Genomic DNA, 13,626 nt, shown 5'->3' on the forward strand with positions numbered 1-13,626 from the left:
CTGGAAGTCAAGGTAAACAATATCTATTGGATGTCATTCCACTCTTGGCCCTGTCATCCCAGTTACATAACACTCCTGGTACACCCTGGGCCTGTCATTTGGCCTGTCATTCCAGTTCCAGAACACTCCTGCTGCACCCTGGGGCTGTCATTCCACTCCGTGGCCTGTCATCCCAGTTACATAACACTCCTGGTACACCCTGGGCCTGTCATTCCACTCTTGGCCCTGTCATTCCAGTTCCAGAACACTCCTGCTGCACCCTGGAGCTGTCATTCCACTCCGTGGCCTGTCATCCCAGTTACATAACACTCCTGGTACAGTCCCTGATTATGTCAGGAAGGATCGTTAATAATTTCAATGCTTGATTGGGTTATCCCAGTAGCCTGAGGGGCAGAGCAGGAAAGACATGAGGTGACACAAAAGAGGGCTGGGTGTGGTATTGGAGAAGACGATTGAATATACTTTAACTTTACCTGGTAGAATTCCATTAGCATGATCTCTGCTGGGTGGAGGGGGGAGACTGGAAGCTTGCTGTCACCTGCAAATGGAGACCTCTTTTTCAGAGCTGTGGCTAGTTCTGTGTTTCAGAACCAGGAGTGCCTTCCTTGGCCTGAGTCCTGTGGCTCTCTGGGTCAGGTTATAAGTGGGGTGCCCTCGGTATTGGGGCTTCCCAAGAGTAAAAGGCAGCGCCTCTGGCAACAGAAGGTGGTTCTCTCTGGTTATTGGGGAAGTATCTCTCTTAGTAGAAAAAGACAGCAGCCCCAGAAATCTGGCCTGGGGGGTTATTCTAGCCTAGGCCAGAGTAACCCCGGGGTTTATCTGGCCCGGGGGTGAATGGGCGGGTTATTCTAGGCTAGGCCAGAGTAACCCCGGGGTTACTCTGGCCGGGGGGTGAATCTGGCCTGTTACAGATTAACCCGGGGTTACTCTGGCCGGGGGGTTAATCCGGCCTGTTACACCGGAAAAAGTACAAAAGGAGGCAACCAAAATGATGAAGGGGTTGGAGCACCTTTTGTATGAGGAAATGTGGTAGAGTCTGGGGGTTTTAGTTTAGAATAAAGGTGACGGGGGAGGGGGACAACATGATAGAGGTTTATAAAATTATGCATGGAATGGTCAACATGGATAGAGAAAAGCCCCCCGCCCCCCATAATAGTAGAACTCAGGGATACCCAATGAAACGGATGGGCGATAGAGTCATGACAAAGAAAAGGAAATGCTTCTTTGCTTGGCAAGTATTTAAATTGTGGAATTCACTGCCAGATTGTGAAGTGGTGGTCATGAACACAGAGGGTTTTCGGAGGAAGTTAGACGGATTCATGGAGAATAGATCCATCACTAGCTACTCACCATAGTGACTAAAGAAGAAGAGTTGGATTTATACCTCACCTTTCACTCGGAGTCTCAGAGCGGCTTACAATCTCCTTTCCCTCCCCCTCCCCACAACAGACACCCTGTAAGGTAGGTGGGGCTGAGAGAGCTCTTTCAAGAACTGCCCTTTCAAGGACAGCTCTGTCAGAACTATGGTTTGCCCAAGGTCATCCAGCAGCTGCATGTGGAGGAGCGGGGAGTCCAACCCGGTTCTCTAGATTAAAGTCTGCCACTCTGAGCCACTACACCAAACAAAAAAACCAAGGAAACCTCCACATTCAGAAGCAGTAAGCCTCTAAATACCAGTGCTAGGAGGCAGCATCTAGGGAGAAGCCTTTGGCCCCTCTGCCCTGTTTGCTGGCCCTCTGGGGCAAGTGGTTGGCCACTGTGAGAAACAGGATGCTGGACTTAGATAGATCACTGAAAATGTCGAGACAGTGTGTGACTGCAATAAAGAAGGCCAATGCTATGCTGGGGATTATTAGGAAGGGTATTGAAAACAGCTCAGCCAATATCATAATGCCCCTATATAAATCAATGGTGCGACCTCATTTGGAATACTGTGTGCAGTTCTGGTCACCACACCTTAAAAAGGATATTATCGCTTTGGAAAAAGTGCAGAAAAGGGCAACTCGAATGATAAAGGGGTTGGAACACTTTCCCTATGAGGAAAGGTTAAGGCGCTTAGGCCTCTTTAGCTTGGAGAAACGACGACTGAGGGGTGACATGATTGAGGTTTATACGATTATGCATGGGAAAGAGCAGGTAGAGAAAGAGGTACTTTTTTCCCTTTCTCACAATACAAGAACTCGTGGGCACTCCATGAAATTGCTGAGCAGTCGGGTTAGAACGGATAAAAGGAAGTACTTCTTCACCCAAAGAGTGATTAACACTTGGAATTCACTGCCACAGGAAGTGGTGGCGGCTACAAGCATGGACGGCTTCAAAAGGGAATTAGATAAGCATATGGAGCAGAGGTCCATCAGTGGCTATTAGCCACAAGGTATAGATAGGGGCTCTGGGGCAAGTGATGCTCTGTCATCTTGGTGCTTGGGGGTGGGGTCAGCAGTGGGAGGGCTTCTAATGTCCTGGCCCCACTGGTGGACCTCCTGATGGCACTGGTATTTCTGGCCACTGTGTGATACAGAGTGTTGAACTGGATGGGCCTTTGGCCTGATCCAACATTGGCATCTCTTATGTTCTTATGTTGTTCTTATGTTCACTGGTCGGATCCAACAGGGCTCTTCTGGTATAAGAAAATGATATAAATCTGTTCTTTTGCCAACAGAGTTTCTTTATCTGCTTTGAACAGGGTGTCAATGGTGCAGTTCAGTATCCCGTGGGATTCCTAAAGGAGGCTTTTGAGCTAGTGCGTGAGAGGGGAGGCGTATGCATTGCAGACGAAGTAAGTATTGGAGCATAACTCCCCTATCTAGAGGAATGTGTGTATTGCATCGTGCACACCTGGCTTCAGGTATCTGAAGAAGTGAGCTGTGACTCACGAAAGCTCCTACCCTGCCACAAATGTTGTTAGTCTTTAAGGTGCTACTGGACTCTGGCTCTTTCCTACTACCTGGCTCCTTTGTACTGATGTCTCCTAGTCTTTTGGCACATAATTTCCCCCTAGGTTTAAATGAATAAAGAAAGCTTTATTTTATTTATTGATTTGATTTATACCCCGCCCTCCCCACCAGAGCAGGCTCGGGGTGTCTGGGGAAGTCATTGGGAGCCATGATGCCTTTTCACCTGTCAGCAGGGCTCTTTTTGTAGAAAAAGCCCAGCAGGAACTCATTAGCATAATAGGCCACTTCCAACAGCAGAAACACATTAGCATATTAGGCCACACCCCTGACAGCACAGCTCATTGGCATATTAGGCCACTCCCCCATGTTACCAGAAGTGTGCTCATCCAGCCACACCCACCTTTTGCTTCTTATTCGGTTTACCTTGTTTGTTGTCAAAACCCAGGGCCTTTTTTTGTAGCAGGAACTCCTTTGCATGTTAGGCCACACACCCCTAATGTAGCCAATCCTAATGAGTTTCTGCTGTTGGGCGTGGTCTATTATGCTAATGAGTTCCTGCTGGGCGTGGCCAACTCAGGAGCCAGCCGGAACTCCGTTCCTGTGCGTTCCTGCCCAAAAATAGCCCTGCCTGTCAGCAATCACAGCATCAGCATGCCAGTCTTTATCTTTTGACTTTATTTCTGCTTGCATTTTGAAAATACTTGTGGGGAAGCACCCAGAAAACGGAGGGAACTGGCACTTCTGTAAGACTGTGAATTGTGGAGAAGGCCCCGTGAGCTTATCTCGTGGTCGTGTGTCCTCCTGACGGCTCTGCTGTTGCAAGCCCACACACCTTTGATTTTCTGCTTTCTTGCTTACAAACATTTTCCAAGCGTGTGCAGGAAAGGATCGCACAGGAAAGCACCTTCCTGGGACATGTGCACGGAGATTGTCCAGTGCAGCTGCTGTATTTCATACAATGCTTTTTCACTGCTCTGCCCGAGGAAAGGTTAGTGTAGTGAAGAAACTGCCTAAATGGGAGCTGATACTTAGAACATAAGAACCTAAGAGAAGCCAATGTTGGATCAGGCCAATGACCCATCCAGTCCAACACTCGGTCACACAATGGCCAAAAATACCAGGGGCCACCAGGAGGTCCAGCAGTGGGGCCAGGCAGAGGTAAATGGAAGGAAACAGGCTGACAATGAATGCAGCTGTTGCAGTTTGCTACAGCTCAAATTCTTATATGTAGCAAGTCTGTCCTTCAAAGTGCTCTTTTGGTGCCCTCTGCTGAAACAACAACAATAACAATAATAACAACAATAATTTTATTTCTATCCTGTTCTGTTTCCTGCAAGCAGAACACAGGGTGGCATACAACACGTATATGCATCAGTGCATAAAATAAAATACATAAAATAAATATACATCAATACATAATAAAATACATATAATACAATTAGCTCCCGTACTGTTCAGCCAGTACTATCCAGCTCTAGAGGGCGTCACACATCCATCCCGCGGATAGTGGAGTGGTTGGCATAGAATCCATGTCCCACCCCTAGGGAGGACTAGTACACAGAGCTTTTTAAGGATAGGTGCAGCTACGAGGGGAGAGGTCTGTGGCTCCATGGAAGAACATGGACTTTGCACGCAGAAGGTGTCGAGTTCAATCTCTAGGTAAAAGGATCAGAGAAGAAGAAGAAGAGGAATAGGAAGAGACTGGATTAGTACCCTACCCTTCACTACCTGAAGGAGTCTCAGAGTGGCTTACAATCACCTTCCCTTCCTCTCCCCACCACGGACACCCTGTGAGGCAGGTGGGGCTGAGAGTGCTCTTTGGAGGACGGCCCTTCAGAGAACAGCTCTGAAAGAACTTGTGACTGACCCAATATGATATGAAGGACCTGAGACCCTGGAGAGCTGCTGCCAGTTAGACTAGACAATACTGACCTTGATAGACTGACGGTCAGACTCAGGATAAAGCGTGTGAAGATCAGTAGCCCAGAGATTGCAATTGGAATGGTCATCTGACCAAATTTATATACTTTCTATGGCTCATAAAATCGAGGCTCAGTGAAGTTTGTCCTTTCCCTGCTGTACAGAAGGAAGGAAAGTGCTAGTACTCATATAAAGTTGCATGGAACTTTGGAGAGCTCCCCAAAAATGGTGCTGGGCTGATACTTAGTACCGGTGAGTACTGTCACAAGACAAGAACAGAAAACACTCTGCCCACAATTTCCCATTCATGCAGGAATCCAGAAGGACGTCTGCACTCCAAGACAGAAAAAGAAGAAAATATTGTGAAAGGGCTTTAAGATGTCTGTTGACAGGACAGTTTAGGATACGATAAATTAGCACTCACCAGAACCTCTCCATAATGCCAGGGACAAGGCTTTACATATATCACGTAATTGTAGAGCATGTCTGTGAACACACACAGTCTGGGGTAGACAACCTTTTTGGCCCGCATACCCAATTCAGTTACTTTTCTTCTTGGTGTAGTGGTTAAGAGTGGCGGACTCCAATCTGGAGAAGCAGGTTTGACTCCCCACTCCTCCACTTGTAGCTGGTGGGTGACCTTGAGCCATTCACCGTTATTCCAGAGCTGTTCTCTCAAGAGCAGTTTTCTCAGAGCTTTCTCAGCCCCACCTACCTCACAGAGTGTCTGTTGTGGGGAGAAGGAGGGAAGGTGATTGTAAGCTGCTCTGAGACTCCCAGTGAAGGGCTGAATATAATTCCAACTATCCTCCTCCTCCTCCTTTTTCTCCTCCTCCCCCACTTCTTTCTCCTCCTCCTCCTCCTCCTGTCTTCTTTTTTCTTCATTTGGTAGCTGGAGTTAACTTTCCCTCACATCACCAACTCACGACATCTAGGATTAAAGCACTTCCAGGTCAAATTGCATTTCATTTCCCAGGATTTAAACCCCAGGACATCTCACTTCAGAAATTAAGTCTTGGCTTGCTACAGCTTGCTCCCCTGCTCTCCCTGCCCTTTTAGAAGTATTTGCTCAGCACTGTGTCCTTCATGATTCCTTGCTCCTTGACATTCATTGGATCCCAACGATAACATGAGTACTACACCCCCCCAACCCCAAAGCATCATGGTAAATGCAGTGGGATGAGCCCCACTGTAGCACAACCACCTGTATACCACACTGGTTTCATTTAGTCTTCTTACGTACTGCCTTTTCGTCTGGGAAGACACCCCCCCCCCAACGTGGCTAACAATTTCAAATTGGAAATGACAACAGTGTAATGTAGTTACATAGCAACACGACTTTTTAAACAGTGCATAAAATGTCAGACATAATACAGATGAGAGATGCCATCCCTCAATCAATTTTAACTCAGCTGCTTTGTGGAATAGAATCTGCATGTATCCTGCAAGCTTTAAGACCTTTAGTAAGAACTATTTCCAGTTCAATGCAGAATTTCAAAAGCTCTTGGCAACAGAATGACTTATTCATTCTGTTGCCAAGAGCTTTTGAAATTCTGCATTGATGTATGGATTTGGAACTGAGACCGTTGTTTGAAAAAGAGAGTTCGAAACGAACGGTAGCTCTGGGGAAGTTCGTCCTTCATTAATCGTCTGTTGATGTCCTGCTGTGGAAAAGAATAAACATCATGAAGTGATTACACATTGTATCAACATCCTTCATTATATGCACTGTTGCAGTAATTGTTTTTTGTACTGATATTGTCATACTGCTGTCCCTTGTACTTTTCTATTGAGATGGGAAATCAGTCATCTGTGAACTTGTCTTAAAACGTTAAGCGACTGTGTTTGAAATGTGTTCTTTAAAGGTTCAGACGGGCTTTGGTCGCACAGGCCGCCATTTCTGGGGATTCGAAGGACACGGTGTGGTGCCAGACATTGTTACCGTGGCCAAAGCAATTGGGAATGGCTTCCCCATGGCAGCGGTCATCACTAAAGCAGGTATGGGGAAGGGGGTTTCTTATAGAAAACAGTTGTTTTAAATCTGGCATTGTAAGATGACTTGTGCTTTAGGGTTAGAGTTCAGTCTCTGCTAGACACACCAAGCCCTCGTTAATCTTAGCATCCTGGGAGATACTGGCTCTCATTATGAGTGGATAGTTTATTACAGCATCAAGCCAGTAAAGGCCTCATTATGAATTTGGCCACTTTGTCCATTGCAAACAGCCCACGCGCTTGACAATGACAGCATGGCTGGCTACCTTGATGTTTGCAGGGCTCGTGTGCATTTCGCACTCATGCAGCTAGCCCTAGGGAGCTGGTCCCCAGTTAATCTCTACAGTCCTCTTAGCAAGCAAAACAGCGTGCTCAATGTAAAACAAGTAATGCTTATGCCACAAACCAGAACAAACCTTTCTGTACGGTTGTGTATTCATAGAATCATAGAGTTGGAAGGGGCCCTACAGCCCATCCAGCCCACCCCCCCCCCCCAAGGCAGGACCAGCCTAAAGCATCCCTGACAAATATTCGTCCAGCCTCTTCTTGAAAGCTGCCAGTGAAGGGGAGCTCACCACCTCCCTAGGCAGCTGATTCCCCCTTTGAACCACTCTGACCGTGAAAAAGTTTGTCCTCATATCCAGCCGATACCTTTCTGCATATAATTTAAACCCGTTGCTTCAGGTCCTCTCCTCTGCTGCCAACTGGAACAGCTCCTTGCCCTCCTGGAAATGACAGCCTTTCAAATATTTAAAGAGAGCGATCGTGTCCCCCCTCAATCTCATCTTCTCCAAACTAAACACTCCCAAGGCCCTTAGCCTTTCCTCGTAGGGCTTATTCTCCAGACCCCTTTCATTTGCTTTCATTTGTATTTTTTGCGTGACAGATTTGCTGTCCCAATGTAAACTTAAGCCTGTTGACATCAGTGGTCTGTACTGGAGTGCGACCTTATTGTGCAAACACACACAAAAAACCCCAATAGCATGGAAAGCAAATTCACTTTGGAATAAGCCCCACTGAATGTTGTGGAAGTGTCAATATATACCTAGAACGGGGCGCACAGTCTCTAGTATTTCATCCTTTTGGTCACCATGGTGGGGCAGTGAGTGGTTCCTTGGATCTGGCAGAAGGGTTCTAATGCAGAGGTGGGATGAGAGCATCTCTTTTCGGGCGTCATCCAGGATCTAGCTGTGGAGCAGCACCAGCTTTAATCCCTTGGAGGAATACATTTTTAAATAATAATAATAATAATACTAAAATACTTCTCTTTCCTTTTTAAAAAAGAAATTGCAAGTTCTTTGGCTCAAGGCTTGCCCTTTAACACATTTGGCGGAAACCCCATGGCCTGTGTTGTTGGATCTGCAGTTCTGGATGTAAGAAAATTCCTGGGTCCTATTTGTTATATTACTTTACCTGTGGCGCCACTGTAAATCTTATTCCATGCCTACCCCCCAGCCGTCAAAGACATTATTGCTCACAGTTTGGGTCTAGTCCAGAGATCTGCTGTGAGCACTGGGACTTTCGGGGTGCCCATGCAGTGGTAGAGAACATAAGAACATAAGAGGTGCCAATATTGGATCAGGCCAAAGGCCCATCCAGTCCAACACTCTGTGTCACACAGTGGCCAGAAATACCAGTGCCATCAGGAGGTCCACCAGTGGGGCCAGGACATTAGAAGCCCTCCCACTGTTGACCACCACCCCCAAGCACCAAGAAGACATAGCATCCCTTGCCCCAGAGCCCCTATCTATACCTTGTGGCTAATAGCCACTGATGGACCTCTGCTCCATATGTTTATCTAATTCCCTCTTGAAGCCGTCCATGCTTGTAGCCGCCGCCACTTCCTGTGGCAGTGAATTCCATGTTCACCTGCTTGGCATGCAGAAGGTCCCCGGTTCAATCCCTGGCATCTCCAGTTAAAAGGACCAGGCAGGAGGTGATGAGACTGAGGCCCTGGAGAGCTGCTGCTGGTCTGAGTAGACAGTTCTGACGTTGATGGGCCGAGGGTCTGATTCAGTATAAGGCAGCTTCACGTGGGCTTCATTTGTTCAACTCCCCGGTTAACTGGACTGGGGCAGACGTGAGGACTTCATGCATAGTTGGCTTCAGGCCTGCTGCCTTACTAACCCACCCGTGCCATCCGCATCTCCAGTCCCCACCAGCTTTGCTATGCCCACCTTCCTCATTACTGCCCCCTAGACCTTTTCCGTCCAATTTTGGATTGTCGATCTCAGTTTCCGTGGCACGGACCTCTTGTCTCTGTTCTGTACTGCATACTGCAAGCGCTACATATTGCGCTCGTAAGCACTTGGGTCACCATCTTGTCCGCATCCTTTGCAAGTGTGTTCCATGTGGCCGGTCAACTTCACCATGTCTGATGCTTTCTTTCCTACCAACTTCCGTGTGTTCAGGCAATAGAGGAAGACGGCTTGCAGAAGAACTGTGAGGCGGTTGGGACCCACCTCCTGCTCGAGTTGGCCAAGCTCCGGGACGAGTTTGAAATCATCGGAGACGTTCGTGGCAAAGGGCTTATGATTGGGATCCAGATGGTCAAAGACAAGGTCAGGAATGTGCTGGTTAGCACTCGTGTGTGTGTGTGTGTGTGTTGCAGCTTCTTCCTATATGCCCGCCTAAGCATTTGCAGTCCTGCATCTAAGGGCTGGCTTTAGGCTTGCCAGTCCCTGAGTCGTGACAGGAGATTCCCTGTGCTCAGGTCATCTTGCTCACTGCTGCTCCAAGCTGCAGGGAGATGAAAAGGCAGCACTGTGTGCACCATTATGTCGGGGAAGGTAGCTCCAGGAATCACCAGAAACTCTATGGTTACCGTAGAATTTCCTGTGATTCCCAGAACTACCCTATGCTAGTTCCAGTTTTGCATGAAAAGTGCCCTAATGGTGCATGCACCTTCACAGCTGCCCCATATCCTTCCAGCCAGCTTGGTGCAGTGATTAAGAGCAGCAGACTCTAATCTGGAGAACTAGATTTGATTCCCCACTCCTCCATATGTAGCTGCTGGTGTGACCTTGGGTCAGTCACAAGTTCTCTCAGAGCTGTTCTCTCAAGAGCAGTTTCTGTCAGAGCTCTCTCAGCCCCACCTACCTCACAGGGTGTCTGTTGCGTGGGAGGGAAGAGAAACGAGATTGTAAGCCATTCTGATACTCCGAGTGAAGGGTGGGGTATAAATCCAACTCTTCTTCCAGGCACAGCCCAGCAACCCTAAACCTGAATCGCGTAGAGAATCTCAGTGCTGGGACTATACACTTCTGGGGTTGTTTGTGCTGGCACAGACACTTGCTGCATGCCCAGTCCATTGGATAACTCACAAATGGTATAGGAGAATTTTGGAAGTACGTGCCCATTCGAATTGGAGCTAATCAGCACCCCCATGTGGCAACCAGCAGTAGTACAGCATACACCCCTAAACAAAGGCTTCCGGGGAAGCTGTGAATAGAGAAGCTTATCCTGGCAGGGATGGTGTTGCTTAGCCAGGCGCTTTTGTACCAAAGTGGGGAGCTGCCGCTGTGCCATTGAGGGGCTCCGTATGGTTTGCTGTTTCGAGAACATCAAACAAGCCTCCATGCAAAGACCCATTGAGCTGTAGGGCCGGGTACAAAGAAGCCATTGCACAGATTTTGTGCAGACGATTTGCCAGCCTGAGATCAGGGTCCTCCTGGGGACTGGTGGCTTCGCTTGTGTCTCTTTTGTCATGAGCCGCTTTCCTGCGTCTAACTTAGAAGGAATCACGAGGGAAAGAAGCCAAGTGAAGCCTGCTCTTTGTTCACAGGAGAGTCGCCAGCCCCTCCCCGCTGAGGAGATAAGTGAGATCTTCGAGGACTGCAAAGACATGGGGGTGCTCTTTGGGAAGGGAGGAATTCATTTTCAGGTACTGTTACACTTTGGGGAGACGTGTTCAGTTACAGAATCCCTGGTGAGTGTCGCGCAAAGAAACATGGCTCCACACTACTGCAAATGCTCAAAAGGAAGGAAGTGTAAAAAGGACCCATTCCTGTTCCTTAAGGCGGTTAGGTGCCACCTCTCTAGCACATGGGCACAAGGCAGAGGGCAATACAAGAAAACAGTTGTTTAGAGACAGGCAGAAAAATAATGGCAACCCCACCAGAAAAAAATGTTGCCCCACAAGCCACAAAATCCTGGTTACGGGCCTGCTGGATGGCAAGATGGGAAATAAGCATATATTTAGATAAGCATCTGGAGCAGAGGTCCATCAGTGGCTATTAGCCACAAGGTATAGATAGGGACTCTGGGGCAAGTGATGCTCTGTCATCTTGGTGCTTGGGGGGGTCAACAGTGGGAGGGCTTCTAATGTCCTGGCCCCACTGGTGGACCTCCTGATGGCACTGGTATTTCTGGCCACTGTGTGATACAGAGTGTTGGACTGGATGGGCCTTTGGCCTGGTCCAACATTGGCATCTCTTATGTTCTTATGAAATAACAAAATACATGCCAGGTGAAAAGTAAAGGGATGCTGAACTGCATGAAACACAGAAACAGCAGCCTAATGTTTTCACTCGATGTCTAGGGTAGGGGATTGATAAACTGCACCCTTTAGAATCACTACTTCTGAGACCTATATATGCTTGTTAACCAGTTCAAAGAATTCCCAAGAAGTTGGTGAGGCAGGACTTCCCCTTGCAGAAGCCATGCTGCTTTTCCTTCAGCAGACTTTGTTCTTCAATGTGTTTAACTAAGAAGCACCCACCCTTTTCTTTAGTATTCAATATTTTGTAAGATGCACAAAATGGCTCCAGAAAATGTTTTCCCCAGTTGCACAGATGACAGCCTGCCCGTCTTCTTTCTCTTGTGTTCATGTATATGTTACCATCACTTCAGCCTATTGGGGGTGTGTGTGTGTGTGTGTGACTACAGCCAAACTGAGTATCACGCTTAGGGCAGTGTCCTCAGGAACACAGAAAGAGCATGCGTTTTGGTTCTGAGCACACAAGTTTCTAGCTCTTATGGTACACTGATATACCCTAGCTATTTTAATCCCACCCACCTTCTAACTTTACTTTTCTCTCTCTGTTTAAAGACATTTAGAATTAAACCACCACTGTGCATCACCAAGGAAGACGCAGACTTCGCAGTGGAAGTTTTTCACGCCGCTTTAACCAGACATAAGGAGAGAACGGCGGCTGCAAAGTAGCATGCCCTCGATCGTGGAACTGCTGCAGCTGCTATTCAACTGCTGCAGCTGCTTTTTCATAGGTTCTGTAGTAAGGAATTATCCAGTTGCCAGGGGTAGTATGAAACCGGACGACAGAGAAAGGGCATTCAGGTGGCACGTGTCTGTAGACAAGCCAGATTCCACAACCAGCGGGAATTGTCCATTCAGCTAGCAACAGAGGACTATCCAATCCTGATAATGACCAATTTGGTTGGAGGTGGGGAATGAACCTGTCCGTACCCCCTCAAACAGCTGATTAGCGGAATCTAGATTCTCAAATTGCTGCAACCATTCCATTAGCCAATGTGTTCGAGCCCAAGTGAAAGATGGACATCTTCTTCTACTGGGGAAAAAATTAGAACATGGGGTGATCATTTCCAGCAGCAGGGCTTTTTTCTTTCTTTTTTTTTGACAAAGAGGTGCCAGAACTCTCAAGAGGGAAACGGAGTTTTCAATCTGTATACTGAAAACTCATGAACTTTTAAACATTTTTAAAAGAATTTTGTCGAAGAGGTCCCGGAACTCTGTTCCGGCACATTCCCCCAGAAAAAAAGCTCTGTCCAGCATTAAGAACTGTTTTTTCTTCTCATCACTGCTGTTAAGCAAGACTCCTAGATAACAAAACAAAATAGGACTGGCTTTTGGTGCTGGCATCTAGCCTTATATTTGTAGCCATTTCCTTGCATTTACCTCCAAGCCTTACTTTGAGCTATTTTAAGGGCCTAAGGGCAGAACTTGAGTTTAACTTCCAAATAATGAGGCAGCGGATCAGGCTGTACACTGTAACATGGTCTCTCTTAGGTAAGGAACTATGGCTCCCATGCTCACAAGGAAGGAAATGTGAAAAGTTAATAGAATCCACCTGTGAGCAATGCTCCCTCTAAGCTGCGGAATCTTGTGAGCAAAATGTCAACTTTGTGAGCTACTGGCATTAAAGTTGTGAGCGAGCAATCTGGCTGCCGCATAAACTAGCTTGCTCCGGAGCCCTCCTTCCTGAGCTAAGACAAAAATCTGTGAGCTGGAGGCTAAAAAACTGTGAGCTAGCTCACACTAACTCAGTTTAGAGGGAACACTGTGACATGTCTCGTTTTAGGCATATGGGAGTCCCCAGTTCCCTCCACTGTACTTAGCATAACTTCAGGCAAATTTGATCCTGTTTGACAGGTTAGGCAGAGAAATGACAAGCCTACAGACCTGAAACTCCAATGTAATCATTCCACGAGACCAGCCTCACATAAAAAGAGGCTTAATATGATGTATATTTGTCCCAAGCAGATGCTTTCTAGGTGGAAGAGCTTTTTCAATGTCATATCAGCCTCAGGCAGTGCCTCAGTAAGCAAAAACATGGCTGACATATTTTCGTTATGCTGAAGCCTACAGAGGGCGCAGGTATGATAATGGAGTTGGGGGTGACCAGCAGTGTTCCCTCTAAGCTGAGTTAGCGTGAGCCAGCTCACAGTTTTTTAGCCTCCGGCTCACACATTTTTGCCTTCGCTCAGGAAGGAGGGCTCCAAAGCAAACGAATTCATGCAGCAACCCAATCGCGCGCTCACGACTTTAATGCCGGCAGCTCACAAAGTAGAATTTTTGCTCACAGGACTCCACAGCTTAGAGGGAGCATTGGTGACCAGTGTT

The 13,626-nt window shown here is 47.3% G+C and overlaps 1 protein-coding gene across 1 annotated transcript in view; it reads left to right on the forward strand.

Moving 5' to 3' along the window:
- The window catches only part of AGXT2 (alanine--glyoxylate aminotransferase 2), a 27,975-nt gene extending 15,834 nt beyond the window's left edge, over positions 1-12,141 (forward strand). Inside the window, exons 9-14 of the mRNA XM_015407811.1 lie at positions 2,684-2,776; positions 6,680-6,812; positions 8,091-8,179; positions 9,218-9,367; positions 10,591-10,689; positions 11,857-12,141. Of these exons, the coding sequence (XP_015263297.1) occupies positions 2,684-2,776; positions 6,680-6,812; positions 8,091-8,179; positions 9,218-9,367; positions 10,591-10,689; positions 11,857-11,970 (678 nt within the window). The 3' untranslated portion in view covers positions 11,971-12,141. The remainder of the gene's footprint in view (positions 1-2,683; positions 2,777-6,679; positions 6,813-8,090; positions 8,180-9,217; positions 9,368-10,590; positions 10,690-11,856) is intronic.
- The last annotated feature ends 1,485 nt before the right edge of the window (positions 12,142-13,626 follow it).

Source organism: Gekko japonicus, unplaced genomic scaffold, assembly GCF_001447785.1.
Source record: "Gekko japonicus isolate JY-2015 unplaced genomic scaffold, Gekko_japonicus_V1.1 scaffold2960, whole genome shotgun sequence".
Classification (NCBI taxonomy): Eukaryota; Metazoa; Chordata; class Lepidosauria; order Squamata; family Gekkonidae; genus Gekko; species Gekko japonicus.